This window comes from Schistocerca piceifrons, chromosome 1 (genome assembly GCF_021461385.2).
Source record: "Schistocerca piceifrons isolate TAMUIC-IGC-003096 chromosome 1, iqSchPice1.1, whole genome shotgun sequence".
Lineage (NCBI taxonomy): Eukaryota > Metazoa > Arthropoda > Insecta > Orthoptera > Acrididae > Schistocerca > Schistocerca piceifrons.
Window position 1 is genome coordinate 1,089,677,354 of NC_060138.1, and position 21,475 is coordinate 1,089,698,828.

At 39.2% G+C, this 21,475-nt stretch overlaps 1 protein-coding gene across 3 annotated transcripts in view; it reads right to left on the reverse strand.

The window, feature by feature from the left end:
• Positions 1–252: 252 nt before the first annotated feature.
• The window catches only part of LOC124774961 (importin subunit alpha-7), a 58,454-nt gene continuing 37,231 nt past the window's right edge, over positions 253–21,475 (reverse strand). For all 3 annotated transcript variants that reach the window (XM_047249689.1, XM_047249707.1, XM_047249695.1), the window contains exons 6-9: positions 18,738–18,942; positions 10,991–11,134; positions 6,838–6,997; positions 253–3,142 (exon numbers count right to left, since the gene is read on the reverse strand). In XM_047249689.1, the coding sequence (XP_047105645.1) occupies positions 2,952–3,142; positions 6,838–6,997; positions 10,991–11,134; positions 18,738–18,942 (700 nt within the window). In that variant the 3' untranslated portion in view covers positions 253–2,951. The remainder of the gene's footprint in view (positions 3,143–6,837; positions 6,998–10,990; positions 11,135–18,737; positions 18,943–21,475) is intronic.

Sequence of the window (21,475 nt, forward strand, 5' to 3'; positions counted from 1 at the left end):
TTCAAGAAATTAATCCGGTGCTAATAAAAAGAAGCAGAATAGATTTATAGCTTTTGCACAATGGGAAAGGAACTATCAGTTTACTTGCTTAGCAAACATACTTCCCAAATATTCTAACTACTGAAATCTCGTTAGCTTCTCCATGGAACAAACATAATATTTGATAAAAAAAACTTGTAACCTACTCCTTACCTTACATCGTCCTCATGGTTTAACAGAATACAAGCAGTTAAATTATTAAAACTATATCAATACAGTTTCAAATTTATTTCAAGCAACACAGTTCTCATTTTTATACACTTTTCCTTCTTCGCCAACTATATATTGTAACATCATCAGTATTAATATCAGTACCAGTCAAACAAAGGAGAATATTAAATATAATACATTTTTCTTACAAAGGGTTTTTATTAAATTTATAATTCAGTATGAGGTGGAAAGTTGACTAGCTCTGTTTTCAAGGCAGTTATGGAACATAAAACATGATTCACACACCCACTTTTTGCTTTCGACAGTTCATGTTTTGGCAGTCGTTTTTAGTCAAGAGTATTTGGGGGAGACCCCTACGCAGTCTTATCACATTCCATACCAATATCAGTCTGTACTTCTCAGCAAACATTCTAGAAGACCAAATTAATGAATTTCTTGTCATCTCGTTTTTCTTCCACATTTTTGATCTGCAAAAATTTACAAAGAGTTGGCATTTGTTTTATACTGATTGCTTTTTATGGAAAATACTGCCTTTATTTGAATGGATTTCTGTTACCTTTACAAAATATTCAACAAAAGTATTGCATACATAGTGTGCAAAGGCTCTCTTCTTCAACAAAGAAAAATCTGTGGGTTTTACAGAGACACTCTTGACTACAAATAAAATATACAGCACGAGTTCTCTGAAAACTTCATTTCATTTCAACAAATATGACATGCATTCTTACGTGGTAGCCATAACGTATCAGCTGCAACACATTTCAACAATGTATTACAAATGAATTAGAAACACAATTGTTTCTACCTCCTACTTTCAACACATTCTCTACAATTGGCTAAAAATACATGCTACCAGCCAAAGTAAAGAGAAACATGTCTCAAGTCTTAACACAATAAATATTCCATAAATAACATGACATCCCCTACTGGATGTGTCAGAGGGCACAATGTCAGAATACAAAACACTGAAATGACTGGGTGGTGCCACCAAATTCAAACAGCACTATAACATATCTTCCAGCTTTTCTATAACAGTGGACATCTTATATCAGATTATTTATCCTATTTACATTTTTAAAAATCCACTGAGAGCACCAAGCATTATCAATGTAATTTACACGAAATAATTTCTGTTGCTGATTGAACAATCTAATTCAGTTGCTCAATGCACAGTTCTTATTTTGATCACTTACAAAGTATTACAATATTGTAATTGTAAACATTTAAGGATCTAATGATGATGTCCTTTAAGTCATCACTTTTCACTTAACTTTTTCTGTAAGTCCAGTCAAATTTATTTCACTGTCATCTAACTATGGTCAGTCATCACGTCGTCATTTGTAATGCAAAGAATTATTAATTTTACGCATTTTTCATAGCTTCACCAAGTTTTACCATTAAAGACAGGCACAACATTGAATGCCTTTTAGAACCAAATTTACTTTGCGCAAAATGTTAACAATTCTTGGCGAGCAGGTAACAAAGTGGGGGCATGAACTACAAGGTTATCAGTAAAGAAACTGAGAATGTTGTTCATTACAGCTTCTGTATGAGAAATTAAAGAAACTATACAATTCAAAAAGTGAAAAGTTATCAGTTTCCACAATGTTTATGTTTCCTGTATTTTTCATGGCATGTCAAAAGAAAATGAAAAAGTAAACAGTGTACATCATTTATTATACATAACGTAGCATTCAGTGGAAAAATACTGGAACAACACAGACGTACTCTGAGGGATTCTGTTAATAAAGGTAGATATACAGATGCAAAGTAACAGGACTGGGAGTGGAACAGAAAGTAGTAGTGTGCGTTTTGAAAGGCATGAATGAAGCGAGGAAAAAATTATCATTTGCACTGACAGACTTTGTTGTGGGTTGTCAAAGCTTTTACAGCGTTCTTTACAGTAATTTCTATAGCATGTCGGGACAATATGAAACACTGTATCAGCATTTAAACACCCCAAATATTTATGAATTACCTCTGCATAACAACAAAATATGCCTGATATCAGTTCCTCTCCTTTTCATTAGAGAGATACTCTTTCAAGCTACAAACCAATTGAATACACACACATTCAAGAGGCCAGAAATGTCACAGCAAATTTTCACATTACAATATCATAAACTGCTGTATTTAGTTACACCTGCACAATGCTCTACACATGCAAGATATATTACAAACATTATTTAATTAAGAAAGTACTTCCACATAGCATTCATCTTTTAGGGTCCAGGCAAAAGAAACTGCATTATCCAGGCAGAGGAATGGAACAGAAATCTACCGTCAACTGTGAAAGCTAGACACAATTACTTCAAGTAACACAAAAGTGTGTCTTGCAAGTGGCAACTATTACTCTGCTCCTGAACATCACAGATTCTTACACCCAGGATTCAGTGACCCTGTTATGAACTTGGACCCACAAATATTCATTTTTGTTGTATTAATTCTATGATGTTTCACAACCGGAGAACAGGAGTTTTCAGTTCTGCAGAATAATAAACAGCAGCACACAAGGCATGAACTGAGACATTGTTGCAGAAAGAATATTAATTTTGTATTTCTTTTCTTCTCTGCACATCATTAGTTAGTGTTCTTATTTTCCGTGTTCCTTTTAAATGATCACAAAATTGCTCCATTTCTTTAAAATTTACAATTTTTGCCAGTTCAGTTCACTTCAATAAGAACGAAAATAAACTCCGAACTACTCACGAGGCGACTCTTGTGGCCCATCATCCAGAGTTTCAGAAATTGAAGCCACCCATTGGAACGCTCTGGTCAGCATTGAACTGATACTGTTGTGCCTCTGCATCGACTGCTGGAGCAACTCTCGCATCCTCCTCCTCACTTCCAAAGTAGTGCTCAATTATGTCAAATGCTTTTTGATAGATGTCCATATTTTCATGTGACTGCAAGAATTCTATCTTATCCAGACCTGAAACAATAATGAAGTAAAATATTTTCAGAAGTATGTATAATTGGGTTGGACATTTTTTCACTGGTCAAAAAGATTTCCAGTTCTTGCATCCTGCACAAGGAGCAGCATTCCAGAACATGCTGTTACTAATAGCAAGAATTTATGATGTAAACACCAGAGACACAAACATTACAAATTATCTTTGTACGACTATATTTGAGAACCAGCCATAAGTTATTTTTGTGTGTGTGTGTGTGTGTGTGTGTGTGTGTGAGAGAGAGAGAGAGAGAGAGAGAGAGAGAGAGAGAGAGAGAGAAGAGGTAAGAAACAAATTTAATAACTAAAATAACAAACTTCTTGGCAGATTAAATTAATGTGATAAAGCAGGACTAGGACCAGGACATTTAAAAACAGCGCACTCTACTGCTGAGTGTGCACTTGTGTTAACAACTGAACAAAATGTTCAGTATCTAAAATTGTGTGGGAAAAAAGGGTAATAAATTTTAACATACAAAACCATTTCAAATTATGAAAACACTTTGTTATTGTACTTTAGCACACTTTCCAGAGCCCTGTAATCGTGACAGATCATATTAATGGAAATGAAAGGATGCAAATGAAGAGAAGATGAAACTGTCTCCAAATAAATCACTGTGTACCAATGTACCAAATAATTCAGACTTATTAAAAAATTTAAACTGTGAGGAAAACTGCCTCAAGCCATCCTCTTTGTATTTCAAGGTCATTGCTCTTACAAAATAAACTGTTAACATCCATTTCACTACAAAAAGGTGGATGGTTGGAGCAGGTGAAAATTTCATAACAGTAACTGAACTCATGTAGGTAACAGAGTTGGAACTACTGACTGTCATGATGTCAGAGGCTATAACCAGGAGCAAAATTATGACTAGCTACTGATACTAGCATTAGCCACTTTACTTTTGTCAAATATTGAGTGATGATAATGGGCTTCAGGTCTCATCACTGGAATGTCATTTCAACAACACGACAAAGTGTATTCACTGTCTGGTGCCCCAAAGCTAAAATTTATTTTTGGCCAGATCGCTTCCTGAGGCCTGAGGAAATCAGCCCTGGGCACACGCTGTGGTTGATGTGTGCACTCTCACGGAGTGCTGCATTGAGGAGAGGTATCGTTGTCGGCCGGTGATGGCTGTCACAAGTCGGTGTTCCAGAACATCCCAAAGGTGTTCTACAGGATTCAGGGATGTTTTTGTCATGTAACCACTCTGCCACAGGCCGTGCATTATGAACAGGGGCTCGATTGTGTTGAAAGATGCAATCACCTTCCCCGAATTGCTCGTCAACAGTGGAAAGCATGAAGGTGCTTAAAACATCAATGTAGGCCTATGATGTGATAGTGCCACACAAAACAACAAGGGGTGGAAGCCCCCTCCATGAAAAACATGACCACACCATAAAACCGCTGCTTCTGATCACCAGGCATTTGCATACCCACACCCTGCCATCGGACCACCACATTGTGTACCACGATTTGTCACTCCACATGATGTTTTTCCACTGTTCAATCATCCAATGTTTATGCTCCTTACACCAAGTGAGGTGTCATTTGGCATTTACCGGGTTGATGGGTGGCTTATGAGCAGCCGCTCAACCATGAAATCGAAGTTTTCTCACCTCCCGCCTAACTGTCTTAGTATTTGCAGTGGATCCCGATGCAGTTCAGAATTCCTGTGTGATGGTCTGGATAGATGTCTGCCTATTACACATAACGACCCTCTTCAACTGCCGGCGGTCTCTGTCAGTCAACAGACAAGGTTGGCCCGTACATGTCCTTTCACGTTTACACTTCACCATCACATTGGAAACAGTCGGCTAGGGATGTTTAGGAGTGCGGAAATCTCGCGTACAGACATATGACACAAGTGACACCCAATCACCTGACCACATTTGAAATCCATGAGTTCCGCGGAGCACCCCATTCTGCTCTCTCATGATGTCTAATGAATACTGAGGTTGCTGATATTGAGTACCTGGCAGTAGGTGGCAGCACAATGCACCCAATATGAAAAACGTATATTTTTGGGGGGGGTCCGGATACTTTTGATCACATAGTGTATGTTCACTGACTGGCTAACACAACTGCCGGTGTTTCAGATTTTCCACCACACTGCACAGAAGAAGTGTCAAATTCAAATTACAATCTTGTCACTAAAATTTACATTCCCTTGCAGCACTAATCCATATCCTAGAGTGTTCAGGTGCCTTCCTCATATACATTGCACAAGTATTGTTCTATTAATTGCTAATATACAATCAACTTGCTGTTTAAAACTGTATAAAGAAGTAGTATATGGACATAAGAAAACTAATAGCAAACAAAAATACTTCAGATGACAATAAAGAAGACTAATGTCAAATGACAAAAACATTGGTGAAATACATGTTGATTTGAAGCCAGTGAAGAATACAGAAGTGAAGTAGCACTGGGAGCCTTATTACCAATTAAAGAAACGCAAACAAGTATCAAATCCAAACTGTGTATTCAGGGTAGCTGGAAAACATTCTTGAAAGAAACAGTATCACTGCAATTGTAACAGCTGCAACATACACGTAGCATAGAACTGATCCGAAGTATCCCATAATAAAGATGCTATCCTGTTGCGTACACCAATTCTCATTCAGAAAGCACTCTCAGGAAAAATGTGGAACATTATTTTAAAACAAGACTGGTGTATCAAAAACAAAAGTATGGGCAACATCACCACGGACCAATATCGCTTAGCAGACCATAGTTAACATTTAACGGTTCACTTGAATGTGAAGCAAACTGATCACTGGAAGTTCCCATCATAAAATCAACTAAATAAATACTATTAATATAGGAGATTATTACCCTTCTCCTCGAATTAAATGTGACTTTCATTGGCACAAATGCTTATCATCAATTATGGCTCTAGGATCTGCCACCAGATCCGGTTATTTTGTTAATCCTACAATAAATCCTTGCTTTCACATAGTGAATGTTCATTACTGCTGGCAATCAGAAGCTGTTGCTACTTGTCAGCAGAAAGCAACAGTTGCCTTGTGGGAATACTGTGGGATACTGAAAACATTATCCAGCAGCAGATCTGAGAGCCATATACTGAATATATCTGCTGAGAATACCTGAAGAGTCACAAGAAACGCTTATGTTTTTGCAACTGACTTATCTGCAGATTAATCAAGATTCTTTCTGGCCAATTAATCCGTGCACTATTCTATCCTCCTTATACAATTGTTTCTTTTGTTAAGTTATTTACATATGAATGATTATAATGTTACCACACAATTTTTTGCTTTCTTTGGGATAACTGTTTCGTATTCATGTGAAAGTTAAGTTTGATACTTTTACTTGTTATATATGACTACTGCTATCTTTTCATACGAGTGAATGTAACTTTTTTTGCAGTGTCTATAGAACACACTTACAGCTAGAGAAAACAGTGACAGATAGAAGTTTGCCCATAATTGCCAGCAAACTCCAGGTATTTTTAGTACAATGATACACAAAAATTCTCAGCCATACTAATTCACATGGAATTATACAAATTATGTATGATTAGGCAACAAAGCATTTTTCATTCGCAAGAAAAGTAATTCTAAATGCACTGTAGAGCATTTAATTTTACTGAAGTGTCATCACACAATACATTTGGGAGGAATTTTTGTAAATTTCCACAAAAAATATTTACCATAGCATTCTTCAATAAGCACTGCATACGGATTGATGCCTCCATGTGTCTTGGCATCTTGGTCACCTAGCCTGAGTATGTTTTCCAGACCATTCAGTGCCACCTGGACAATCTTGGCATCCATCACCGTCAATAGGTCACACAACGGATGTATGCACCCCTGAAACAAGAATCATTTTAATGGGTCTACCCCTGTTGAAATCATTAGATAAACACAAATTTACAAGGACAAAGAGCAGCTGGCCAATACAAGGAGACAGAGAGAGCACTGCCAATACACACGTGTAAAAACAGAGGAAACTACACACAACAAAAAAAGTTTTGCATCACCACAATTCCCAGAATTCCTGGAGATAGACGTTGACTGTGTATATTGTATCACAGACACAAACCCTTTGGCTGTTCAGAGATTTCCACGAAACCCGCCCAAAGATGTAAACAACCAAGCATGAGCAGTGCGTATTAGACGGAGGGGGTCCGACAACTGATCAGTTCCAGTCACTCCACTAGGAAGGAGGTACACTGCTCGTCTTGTCTGTAGTTCAACCATGCCTAGACAGTCAATACCGCGGTTCGATTGCATCCGCATTGTTACTTTGTTCCAGAAAAGGCTCTCAACAAGGGAACTGTCCAGGTGTCTCTGAGAGAACTAAAGTGATGTTCGAACATGGAGGAACTACAGAGACACAGGAACTATCGATGACATGCCTCACTCAGGCCGCTCAAGGGCTGCTACTGGAGTGGATGACGCAACCTACAGATTATGGCTCAGAGGTACCCTGACAGCAATGCCACCAGGTTGAATAATGCTGTTCATGCAGCCACAGGACAATGTGTTAGTAATAGGCTGCATGATGCGCAACTTCACTCCCGACGTCCATGGCGAGTTTCATCTTTGCAACCGCGACACCATGCAGCACAGTACCGATGGGCCCAACAACATGCCGAATGGACCGCTCAGGATTGGCATCACGTTCGCTTCACCGATCAGTGTTGCATATGCCTTCAACTGGACAATCGGAGACGTGTTTGGAGGCAACCCGTTCAAGCTGAACACCTTAGACACACTGTCCTGTGAGAGCAGCAAGGTGGAGGTTCCCTGCTGTTTTGGGGTGGCATTATGTGGGGCCGACGTACGCTGCTGGTGGTCATGGAAGGTGCCGTAACGGCTGTACGATAGGTGAATGCCATCCTCCAACCAATAGTGCAACCAAATCGGCAGCATATTGGCGAGGCATTTGTCTTCATGGATGACAATTCGCACCCCCACTGTGAATGACTACGTTCAGGATAACAACATCGCTTGACAAGAGTGGCCAGCATGTTCTCCAGACATGAACCGTGTTGAACATGCCTGGGATAGATTGAAAAGGGCTGTTTATGGATGACGTGATCCACTGACCACTGACGGATCTACGCCGAATTGCCGTTGAGGAGTGGGACAATCTGGACCAACAGTGCCTTGATGAACTTGTGCATAGTATAACATGACGAATACAGGCATGCATCAATGCAAGAGGATGTGCTACTGGGTATGAGGTACTAGTGTGTACAGAAATCTGGACCACCACCTCTGAAGGTCTCGCTGTATGGTGGTACAACATACAATATGTGGTTTTCATGATTAATAAAAAGAGCAGAAATGATGTTTATGTTGCTCTCTATTCCAATTTTCTGTACAGGTTCCAGAACTCTAGGAACCAAGGTGATGCAAAACTCTCAAGGAGGATAGGATAGGATTTGGAAGGCTGGGAAAAATAGGCAGCTCGATCAATGCCCATGCTGAGAGACCCGCTCATTGTGAAGGTGAACGGAGACGTGAACAATGTAAGGTTGTTCTTACAAGTTGTCTGAACATCAAAGTGTGCATAAGAGCCTAAGAGACAAAAGTGTGGGTGAGTAATGAGAATAAATGAAACCGCGTCTGCTTAAATGGGTTGTAGTGCTGCAGGAAGTAGTTCTCTATCAGCACAGTCTTGAAATGATCCATCTGTGGATGATAAGAGTGTTTCCTGAAATAGTAGTTGACAGCACGAGGTCCAAGATTTAATTTAACTGTTAATCAGACATTCAGTTAAATGCAGTGGCATATAGTATTCTGTGAAGTTTAATTACAGAGGAGAAGGCAATGAGTAGCAATGAAATGGTTATCATCCATCAGAAACCTCATGTGACACAGTGAAAGTCAATTTCCCGATCTATACTGCATCCTGCTTTAAGATGAGATAAAGAAAATATCTACAAGACAACATCCAACTAGAGTATAATTGCTGGGAAGGTATTGGTGAGAGAAGATCAAAGGTAGTACATTAGTAGGTGCTGTGTTAGCTTCAGTACAGAGATGACAGACAGAGAGGAGTAAAGATGTGTTAAGAGGAAGATATGAGAAGGTAAGAATATTATGGTTAAGACACAAGAAGAAATCAAACAAGGAGATCAGGGGGTGGGGGTGGGGGTGGGGGAATCAACAAAAGCAGCAGCTGCTACCTTCACAATTCTCTATTATTCAAATCTCGTATAGCACTCAGAAAGAATAAACACCTATATCTTTCCGTACGAGCTCTGATTTCCCTTATTTTATCATGGTGATCGTTCCGCCCTATGTAGGTCGGTGTCAACAAAATATTTTTGCATTCGGAGGAGAAATTTGGTGATTGGAATTTCGTGAGAAGATTCAGTCGCAACGAAAAACGCCTTTCTTTTAATGATTTCCAGCCCAAATCCCGTATCATTTCTGTGACACTCTCTCCCATATTTCGCGATAATACAAAACGCGCTGCCTTTCTTTGAACTTTTGCGATGTGTTCCGTCAGTCCTACCTGGTAAGGATCCCACACCACGCAGCAGTATTCTAAAAGTGGATGGACAAGCGTAGTGTACGCAGTCTCCTTAGTAGGTCTGTTACATTTTCTAAGTGTCCTGCCAATAAAACGCAGCCTTTGGTTAGCCTTCCCAACATTTTCTGTGTGTTCTTTCCAATTTAAGTTGCTCGTAATTATAATACCTAGGTATTTAGTGGAATTCACGGCTTTTAGATTAGACTGATTTATTGTGTAACCGAAGTTTAATGAGTTCCTTTTAGTACTCATGTGGATGACCTCGCACTTTTTGTTATTTAGGGTCAACTGCCACTTTTCGCACCATTCAGATATTTTTTCTAAATTGTTTTGCATTTTTTTTGTAATCTTCTGACTACTTTATTAGTCGATAAATGACAGCGTAATCTGCAAACAACCAAAGACGGCTGCTCAGATTGTCTCCCAAATCGTTCATATAGATAAGGAACAGCAAAGGGCCTATAACACTGCCTTGGGGAACGCCTGAAATCACTTCTGATTTATTCGATGACTTTCTGTCAATTATTATGAACTGTGACCTCTTTGACAGGAAATCGCAAATCCAGTCACATAACTGAGACGATATTCCATAAGAACGCAATTTTACTATGATCCGCTTGTGTGGTACAGTGCCAAAAGCCTTCCGGAAATCCAGGAATACAGACTCAATCTGAAATCCCTTGTCAACAGCACTCAGCATTTCATGTGAATGAAGAGCTAGTTGTGTTTCACAGGAACGATGTTTTCTAAGCCCATGTTGACTGTGTGTCAATAGACCGTTTCCTTCGAGGTAATTCATAATGTTCGAACACAATACATGTTCTAAAATCCTGCTGCATATCGATGTTAACGATATGGGCCTGTAATTTAGTGGATTAATCAATGATGGTGGATATAACAAGGGCTCTGCTTAGAATGTCATTAAGCAAAAAGTGTGCAGGTGCTAACTGCAGTACATCATAAAGGAAAGCAACGTATTTGGCATTTACACACTACTTAGGTGAAACAGCACGGTCTTCTACAGTGACATAAATAAAATACCATACATGCTGCTGAATCAGATGGTAAAAAGTAATAAATTATTGCTTCTATTGCGGCAGTAATGCTGAAGTGATTTCACCATTACCAGCACTGGAACTCAAACCTTGTCTAAGTGATCCTGTCTGGCATAAAGTCAAAGAGCCTCAGCAATAATTACTGTGATGAACAAGCCACAAACAGTATGAAAAAGTCACAGGTAACAATATAATTTAAACCCACAGTAACATGTCACATTAAATCACTGAAGTACTGAATGAACAACTGATTAGCCTTACCTGATCTACAAGATAACGTATCTGATCTGGAGTACCCCCAGACGTAGCATTAGTGATGGCCCAAGCTGCTTCTTTTCGAGTTTTGAATTCGGCTTTTCCCAGGATATCAATGAGAACAGGAAATATGTTGGCATCAATGACAGCCTGTAAACATATGGAGAAAGTGTGATGCAGTTAGGACAGTGATCAGACAATGATAAATTCCCACAATTGATCAAAAACAATTACATCAAAATTCCATGACCCATGCCTTAAGCTATAGCAAGTAATAATACTGTGCAAGAATCAGTAAATCAAATACACCTATATGCTTATTTATTTCAAACAATGGAAAATCCATCATGGAATGTAGCAATATTATGAAAAGGAAAGTTGTTACCACATAGCAGAGATGAGTGGCAGATAGGCACAACAAAAAGACTGTCATAAAAAGCTTTTGGCCAGTAACACCTTCGTGAAAAATAGACAACACAACACAACACAACACAACTCGCACACGCAAATGCAACTCGCACACGCAAATGCAACTCGCACACGCAAATGCAACTCGCACACGCAAATGCAACTCGCACACGCAAATGCAACTCGCACACGCAAATGCAACTCGCACACGCAAATGCAACTCGCACACGCAAATGCAACTCGCACACGCAAATGCAACTCGCACACGCAAATGCAACTCGCACACGCAAATGCAACTCGCACACGCAAATGCAACTCGCACACGCAAATGCAACTCGCACACGCAAATGCAACTCGCACACGCAAATGCAACTCGCACACGCAAATGCAACTCGCACACGCAAATGCAACTCGCACACGCAAATGCAACTCGCACACGCAAATGCAACTCGCACACGCAAATGCAACTCGCACACGCAAATGCAACTCGCACACGCAAATGCAACTCGCACACGCAAATGCAACTCGCACACGCAAATGCAACTCGCACACGCAAATGCAACTCGCACACGCAAATGCAACTCGCACACGCAAATGCAACTCGCACACGCAAATGCAACTCGCACACGCAAATGCAACTCGCACACGCAAATGCAGTCTCAGGAAACTGCAAGCAGCTGGACCAGCGCATGATGGGAGTGGCGATTAGGTGGGGGTAAGGAGGAGGCTGGGGAGGGGAGGGACAGTACGGTATGGGTGGCAGACAGTGACGTGCTGCTGGGGAGCACGCGGGAATGATGTGGAGACGGGTAGGGCCGCTAAGTGGAGTCGGGAGGTTAGACGGAGGGCAGGGAAGTGGCGGTGGTGGTGGTGGTGGGGGGGGGGGGGTGGGGGGGGGTGTAGTGGAAATTGAGAGATGTAAAAAAAACTGCATGCGGCTGTGGAATGTAGGCTGTGTAGTGGTGGAATGGGAACAGAGACAGGGCTGGATGGGAGAGGACAGGTGCTGCTGCTCGCAGTGTAGCTTCAGTTGCCTGAGACTGCAGTTGTGTGCGAGAGTTGCGTTTGAGTGTGTGTGTATGTATGTACGTGTCTGTAGTCTACTTTTGACGAAGACCTTACTGGCCAAAAGATTTAATTGTGACAGTCTTTGCGCTGTATTTATTTATTTCATTTTTAATCCATTAGAAAAAAGTGTCAATGGTGCAAGTTCATATGAGATTATACAACATATGCAGAACTTAATTAAAAAAAAAAAATAGATTAATACAAATCAAGATGGGTGGATTAGTTAAACAAGCACACTCATTATGCAAATGGTTTGTCATGTTTTTAAAGTGACTTAAGCATGTTACAATTTGCATAACACAATGACATAGACTTAATGTATGTACATACGTGTACACGTGGCAATTTTGTAAATTAGAGCAACTACTATATACACAAATTAACTTGACACTCTGCACAGTGGCTGATGGGAGCGACCATAAGTAATATATGCATTTAGGGTCGCTCCCATCAGCCAGCATGCTGAGTGTCAATTTAGTTTGTGTGTATATTAACACATGGAAAGCTCCACCAAATATACTGAGATAGGGGACAAAGGGCACTGTGAAGCTAGCTAAGGAATAGCAGTTTAAACATGCCTATAAGTAGTATCCTCTGCTGTACTGAACAATTCACTTAGTTTTTGCCTCTGCCTACTGTCTTTAAGGTAATCATGTCACACAAGATGTGTTACTAAATACTGACAGATCTTCAAAAGATCAACAGATCATTTAAATGTGAGTATTCACAGTCATCTCAGTGCTGAAGTTGTACTGGAAGATGAAGCCCTATTCCATAATCTTCAGGTCACCCACATCTCTATTTCTGATGGGAACATCTGAAGAAACTTATTCGTAAGAACATGGTGGCGCAACTACAAAATGGTAACAAACTTGAGGGTATCCAAAACACACAGCTCAATATGAGCTTTAGCTTTTCTCCAAATGTTGTGTGTCTAGAGTGGACATTATTTAAAGCAACTATTGAGTTACAAAATAATACGTTGTTACACCTGAGTTACAAGATTAAATAATAAATTAAAGTGCACTGTAACATAAATATGCATATGAAAAGCACATATTTTTATTCAACCACACAAGTCAGCAATTTACTTTTATGAAGAATTACTGTTATCCCTAAAGTGTAATTGTTCAGCTCCGATGTTGACAACTGTAAGTAGGATGTAGTGCAGAGCACGCTTTCTGAGGGAAGCAGAGAAGCAACTTGGATGAATGAAATTCTGCTTATGTCTCATAGCACTGGAGCTACACAGTCATTGTCCCCTGTACGAAAGTAGAAGTGGCACATGGAAGTACAGTTTCAATTACGATACTAACTTATTGCTGCAATTATGTATCAGTTCTCAAAAGCGGCTTTCAGCAAAACTTAATTATTTTTCTTGCTACACTCTACATTTTAACCAATCTTCACTCAGGGGAGAGAGAGCTCCTGCAATGGGAGCAGAACAGCTGTATCACAAATGATGAAATGAAAAGACCCTACAGAACAACACAATGTTCACTACATATTTTAATGACTGCTTTAAGGCTAAAAACAATACCGTTAGTGTTAGATATGTAATACTGGTAGCAGCTGGACACTAAACATCAACAATACAAAGTCTTCAGACTGTTACACAATCACAACTAGAGAGACCAGTACGAAGAAAATGTTCGACTAGTAGTACGTGCCTTGGATGGTGGAATGCCAAATGATTTATATTTTCAAAATGTTTTCCAATTATCACATATTGGATGCATGTTTAGTGATTTTTAGCATAACTTACTGAAACTTTTTCCACTATGGATATATTCCATTAAGGAAATGGCAGCAAGAGACAGGAAAGGACACCAGGTCCACTCAGTGTGTACGCCTGGCGCCGCATCAAACATGTTGAAGAGGCTATTCCAAGAGCCAATGAGGAAACAGGGTGCAATGAACTGCAGATTGTGGCGCACTTTGGAACAAATGATGCCTGTCATCCGGGCTCCAACATCATTCTTGGGCCATTCCAGTGAGAAAGTTGAGAAGACCAGCCTTGTGCATGGAGTTTCAACAAAGCTAACAATTTGTAGCATTGTCCCCAGAACTGATTGTGGCCATTTGATTCTCAGTCAAGTAGGAGGACTGAGTTAGAGACTTCGAAGGTTCTGTGACAAGCTAGGCTGCGACGTCCTGGATTTGTGCCAAAGGGATGAGAACTGTAGGGTCCCCCTAAATAGATGCGCACTACACATCAGAGGCTGCTACTCAGGTAGATGACTGTGTGTGTGGTGCACAAAAAGTTTTTTTTAGATTAGGCAACTCTCCATCCAATCCAGATAACAATAGCTGTAGGAAACAAAGAAGTATCTGTGCAAGATCAAAAGAAATGCCTGCCACAAGTGAGAGTATTAAAATCCTAATGGTAAACTGCCAAAGCAATTGCAACAAAGAGTCTCAAAGTTTGCACTGCTCATGAAAAGCAGTTAAACTTACATAATACTAAATACAGAATGCTGTTTGAAACCTGAAATTGGTAGCTGTGAGATTTTGGAGGAAAATATAAGTGTATATTGAAAGGATAGACAAATGGGAAATGGAAGTGGTCTATTTGTCGCAGTACACAAGAAACTCAAATCCGCCAAGATAGAAATTGAAGTTGCATTTGAGATTGTCTGGGCACAACTCTGTAACAGGAGTGGGCATAAAATGATAATTGGTCCTTCTATTGGCCAGAAAACTCATCTCCTGATGTAATTGAAAACTTAAGAGGAAACCACAGTTTACTTAACTTTAAACTTTCAGCACAGGTCAGGAGCATGTATAGGAACTCTAGCTGAAGTTTAGAAGAATACTTGACCACACAATGGATAGATATATACGAGTAGAACAGTTCATAATGGGAGGGATTCTCCTTGGCATACAGTCACAGTAAAGAAACTTCTAAAGAAACAGAGATTACTGCGAAACAGGTATAAAACAAAGCGTAGGGCTATAGATAGATGCTGAATCAAATGCCTTTGGTTGTCAAGAGAGCAATGCACCTTCAATGACTACCATAGCAGAATACTGTCAAATGACATTTCACAAAACCCAAAGAAATTCTGATCGTATTTAAAATCTGCTGGAGGCACCAAAGTTAGTGTCCAGTATCTAGCGAATGGGCGAACTGAAATTGAGCATAGCAAATCAAAAGCTGAAATGCTTAACTCCATTTTCAAATGTTCCTTTACAAAGCAAAAGTCATGACAACTGCCCCAATTTAATCCACATATCACTGAAAAGATGAATGAAATAAATATTAGTGTCAGCGGTGTTGAGAAATGGCTGAAATTGTTAAAACTGAACAAAGCACTAGGTCCCAATGAAATTCCTGTCAGATTCTATGCCGTATTTCTGGCTGAGTAAGCCTCTCTTGTAACTATAATCCACTGTGGATCCTTTGAACAAAAACTGTGCCCAGTTCTTGGAAAAAGGCACAGGTCACACCCGGCTACAAGAACAGTAGTAGAAGTTATCCACAAAACTAACATCCAATATTCTTGACATCGATTTGTTGGACAATCTTAGAACATATTATGAGCTCAAACACACTGAGATTAGGCAACTCCACCAAATGACCACCTCAGTGCCAACCAGCATGGATTTCGAAAACATCGATCATGTGAAACCCAACTCTCACTTTTCTCACATGACATGCTGAAAGCTTTGGATCAAGGCAACCGGGCAGATGCAGTGTTTCTTGGTTTCTGAAAAGCATTTGGCTAAGTACTGCACCTACGCTTATTGTCGAAAGTATGATCATACGGTCTATCAAGTGAAATTTGTGAGTGGACTGAGGACTTTTTGGTAGGCACAACACAGCATTTTATCTTGGATGTAGAACTGTCAGTTAAAAGTAATTTCAGGTTTGCCTCAGGGAAGTGTGTTGGGACACTTGCTGTTCATGTTGTATATTAACGACCTTGCAAACAATATTAACAGTAAAATCAGGCCTTTTAAAGATGATGCAGCTATCTACAATAAAGTACTATTTGAGAAAAACTGTATAAATATTAAGTCAGATTTTGATACAGTTGTGATGTGATACAGAGCTGGCAAATTGCTCCAAATGTTCAGAAAACTAAAACTGTGCACTTAAAAAAACAACACATAGTATACTATGATTATAATATCAATGAGTCACTGTTGGAATTGTCCAACTCATACAAATACCTGGGTAACACTTGTAGCGATATGAAATGGAATGATCACCCAGGTTCAGTTGTGGGTAAAGCAAGTGTAGACTTCAGTTTATGAGCAGAATACTGGTGAAGTGAAATCAGTCTACAAAAAGAGACTGTTTACAAATCAGTCATGTGATCCATCCTAGAATACTGTTAAAGTACGTGGGGCCCACACCGTATAGGACTAACAGGGAATATTGAATGTATACAGAGAAGGGCAGCACGAATGGTCACAGGTTTGTTTAATCCGTGGGAGAGTGTCACATTGGAGGAACGCAACTGACAAGATCTTGAAGACTGACATACTATCCCGAGAAAGTCTACTAACAAGGTTTTACAAACAAGCTTTGAATAATGAATCTACAAATAAACTACAACCCCTTATGTATTGCTCACACAGTGATAGTGAGGATAAGATTAGAATAATTACTGCACGCACAGTGGCATTCAAACAACCATTCTTCGTATGCTCCATATGCAAATGGAACTGGAAGAAACTCTAATAACTGGTACAATGGGACGTACCCTCTGCCATGCACCTCACGGTGGTTTGTAGAGTACAGGTGCAGATGTAAATTGATATTAATGTCACTTGAGCACATGGAACAAAATATTAACACTCCAGCTTTCTGTAATCCTATAGTTCAAGGAAATTCTGCAACATATGCTTATTACTTATTAAAATCACAATTTAAACCAAATCATTCAGAATTTCACAACACTTTCACATGTAGCACACAAAGCAACACTTCCACAACCCAAAGAGTACACTTGCTGTTAGACTTTAAAGGTACAAAATATTTTTTATTAGTCGTGTTCCGTAGTTTTAATAAACTGTAGAAATGACATCATGTAGCACCTTAAACTGATATTTTATTTAATCTTTGTTGTGCAACCAGTTTCAGTCAAAGTCCTTCATCCAGCACCTGTTGTACACATGATCATGGAGACATGAAACTTTCAGGTGAAAAGGTTGTATGAAAATTTTAGTAAAAATAAAGGCAGTACTTACATATATTTGTTAACAGCAAGAGTTACACATAAACACTAAAAATACTAAACTATTTGTAAATATTATATTTTGACTTTTTTTATGTATTTATGTATTCTAAATGTTGACTAAAATATTTAAGTCTTGCTTGTATTTTTACTACAATTTCCAAACATCCTCATCACCTGAAATTTTCCTGTATCCATGAAGTGTGTACAACAGGTACTACACAATGCTCTTTTACAGAAACCAGTCACACAATAAAGATTAATTTAAACAGTGGCTTAAGATGTTACATTATGTCATTTCTACATTTGAGGTAACACTTACAACTGTTAAGAGATACAACTGAAATCCCATTTGTCTATAGGATACAAAACTAACAAACATGGATATTTAAGAGCCATAGAATAAGGCTGCTTATTCACAGATTTTTAAATCTGTACATAATACGGAAAATTTGGGAAGTACATTGGGACTGCCACTGACTCTAGAGCACTGAAGTTCATTATAATTTTAACATTGACAACAAATATTTTTACCAATAATATAATAAACAAGATGCAATTCCAGCATAGATGCTCACACACTGTTCCCAACCTCAAACCATTCTATATGGCATTCCTCATTTTATTTTCTACAGCTTTACAAAATCACTTTGCATATCCCAGACAAATTAAGTAAGAGTAATGTTTATCTTAATATGCTCACTGAAGCAACAGTGATTTCTTCACATAGATAACAGAAACTATCCTTAAATAAAGTACTCCACGTCTGCAAAATGGCAAAAAAAGTAGAATAGTTTCATAGATACTATTCACACGAAACTTACATTTACAGCCACTCTCTGTATCACACCTTTTTATTGTGACATAAAATGTAGATGAAATACTTTAAGAAAATTTCAGAACACAGTGGAACGGTCATGTTAGTAGTATTTAGTAAATTATGAAAGGGGTTATTTTCCTTTGAATGTAAGCATCTAATTTACTAATTTATTCAGTGCATCATGAAGTAACATGCACAAAATTGAAAAGAAAAATTGCCTTACAGACTTCACTTATATAAGCTGTATTTGACAAAAATTTGAATCAGTAACCTGTATTTGTTGCCGATTTCCTGCAGTTATGTTGGAAATGGTCCAGCATGCCTCTTTCCTGATAGATTCCTTTTGTGATGCAAGCAGATGTAGAAGGCAAGGGAGGGCCGAGCAGTTAAGGATCACCTGCGTCTGAACATCGTCACCCGTGACAATGTTGCCCACGGCACGCAGTGCGGCAGACACAACATTGTGCTGATTGTGCCTGCAAGTTTTCCACAGAAGTAAGTGCATTACACATATAGTAACATATGTTCAACATCTCAATGGATAAACACAGTTTTACCTTTATATTAAAAATGAAACTAGTTTCAACTTGCTAGTCCAGAGCAATTTATTAACTATCATTTGTTTTTGTCTCAAAAGGAAAAGAGTAAATGCAAAATCTTACTGAAGAGCCAACATAGGCAAACAATAATTTAATGCTTAACCATACAACAGATTTAATTTTTCTTTTTCTTGAAGCTTCCAGACAGACTACAGCTTTGTGCCATACAAAGACTTGAACATACAAATTTGCCTTTTGTGGTTGTTCTTAATGATTGAGCTACCCTTTCATGCTCCATGGTCCAGATCAAAGTCTGAATCTACGAGTAATCCCCCTAACTTTGCAAGCTTATTTCCCATTTTCCTCAAATTTTGAAAATGAAACATTTGCTCACAAGACCTCATAGATATATACACTGCAGGTTTCCAGTTTCAATTGTGACCATGTTATCCTACAGAGCAACAAGCTTTACCCACAGGTCAACCAGAATTTTAATGTAAAATAACGTAGATTCTCCTCATGCTGCACCCCTGACTAAAGATCAAGAAAGTTTGGCTAATGTCAAGCTACGCAGTCTCTACGACTTGTCTCTTACCTGAACAAGCTGCTGCACCCTGAATCCCAATGTGAATGATTGCCACAGAATTTAAAACTTCCCTTTTCACCGTTGCATCACTTCTCCCACTTTTATAAAGCTCTTCAAAAAATTTGTTTCGATAATAGCCAGAAAGTACATTAGAAAACTAGAAATAAGAAAATTTGTACACATCCCAGTTGTTCTAGAATACTGGTGCAATGGTATTCATCCCAATAAATCAGAAAAAAATTTTGCAGTGAGCTCAAAAAGGATATCAGTCTGTTGTGACCTACTAATTGAGGATGCTTCTATCTTTGGTGATGCAAAACGTTGCAAATATCACGTTACGTGCGCTCCAGAAACAGCACTAAACCAAGTTTGCTCTTAATTATCTGACTTAGCTTCACTGTAGACTGATACATCTTTTTAGTATGTGCCAGAAGCAACAAGAAATCATTTGTACAAGAAAGATGAGGAAAGAGCTTGTAATAACTTCCAAGTACTTGCCCTACTTAATACAACTTGTAAACAGTGTGCCAGAATTATCAACAGCAGATTCGAGTCAATAGCTGGATATTTGCTTGCAGAAGAACCAATTGTTTTTAGACAATGGTGACAACAACTACTGACACTATTTTTACTTTATAAGTCGTGGAAAGACTTCTGCTTAATCAAGAAACACACTTACTATTTGTTTTCGTATGTCCATCCTTCTGATTGAAGGTTTGAGAAACTTTGGCTGTTCACTTACATAAAACGGAACACCTACAGCCGTTCACTTATGCAATAAAACAGAACACCTACAGCTGTCCTTTCTATGTTATTTATTATACGGCTATCAGTTTCAGTGATTCAATACACCATCTTCAGGCCATAACTGATGCTGAGGGGTGAACTCCAATCATATACACGATTCTATCAGTGGCCAACACCTACGAACTGGTTCCCATAGACTGTTACAATGATGATGTGTCTCCAACCATCAACTACCAACTGTTGGAATATTATGAAGTACTGTACAGAGCATATTCTTTATTTCTTTTATCACCAATTCAGAACATGCACAAGAACTCATTATGTGTGTCCAATACAGGTGTAAAAGTGATAGATCCAGGCCCATCAAAAAATGGCTGTAATTTATATCCACACCTATTAATCATCTAGGGGCAGTGTGGGGATCATTCTTTTTCAGGAATTTGCTCACTTAGCTCTTCAAACCATGGCAGCCCCTGAAGTGAAACATAATGTGGTTCAACTTGGTGAAGCTGTTTAAATCCAATGCTGTCCTAAGCATGTCAACAAAGTGTTTTCTACTGGAATGGGGGTTCATTGAATCGGGTCTGACTGAAATTACTAATTAAACTATACTCTTGGCTAAGAAATCTGTGCTGCATTCTAACTTCAGCAATACTCTTACCGCTACTAAGTTAGTGGCCATTCATTCTGGTTGACTACTGGTCGGTTGTCATATCAATGTAAAACACTGCAGTGGCTGCAGCAGAGCTGGTATATAACATGGCTGCTTTCACAGGTAGCCCAGCCTTTGATGGGGTAGGATAAGCCTGTGATGGGATTGGAGTAGGTGGTGCTGGTTGGGAGGCTAGGCATGCCAGGTTTTGTAACTGGGTCTTCCACAAGGGTATGATCCCTGTGGCAGGGGATTCAGGGTGGGAGTGGCACAGGGATGGACTAGGATGGTGGGCGGCAGAACACCACTTTGGGAAGGGGTGGAAGTATCTTGGGTAGGATGTCCCTCATTTCAGGGCAAGGTGAAGGACACGGTTCAGTCGTTCCAGTCCCAAGTGGTATTGGTATTCTTGGGATGGATGTGAGGATCAGGTGTGTGTGGGGATACGGCACAGGAGATCTGTCTGTGCATTAGGTCTGGGAGGG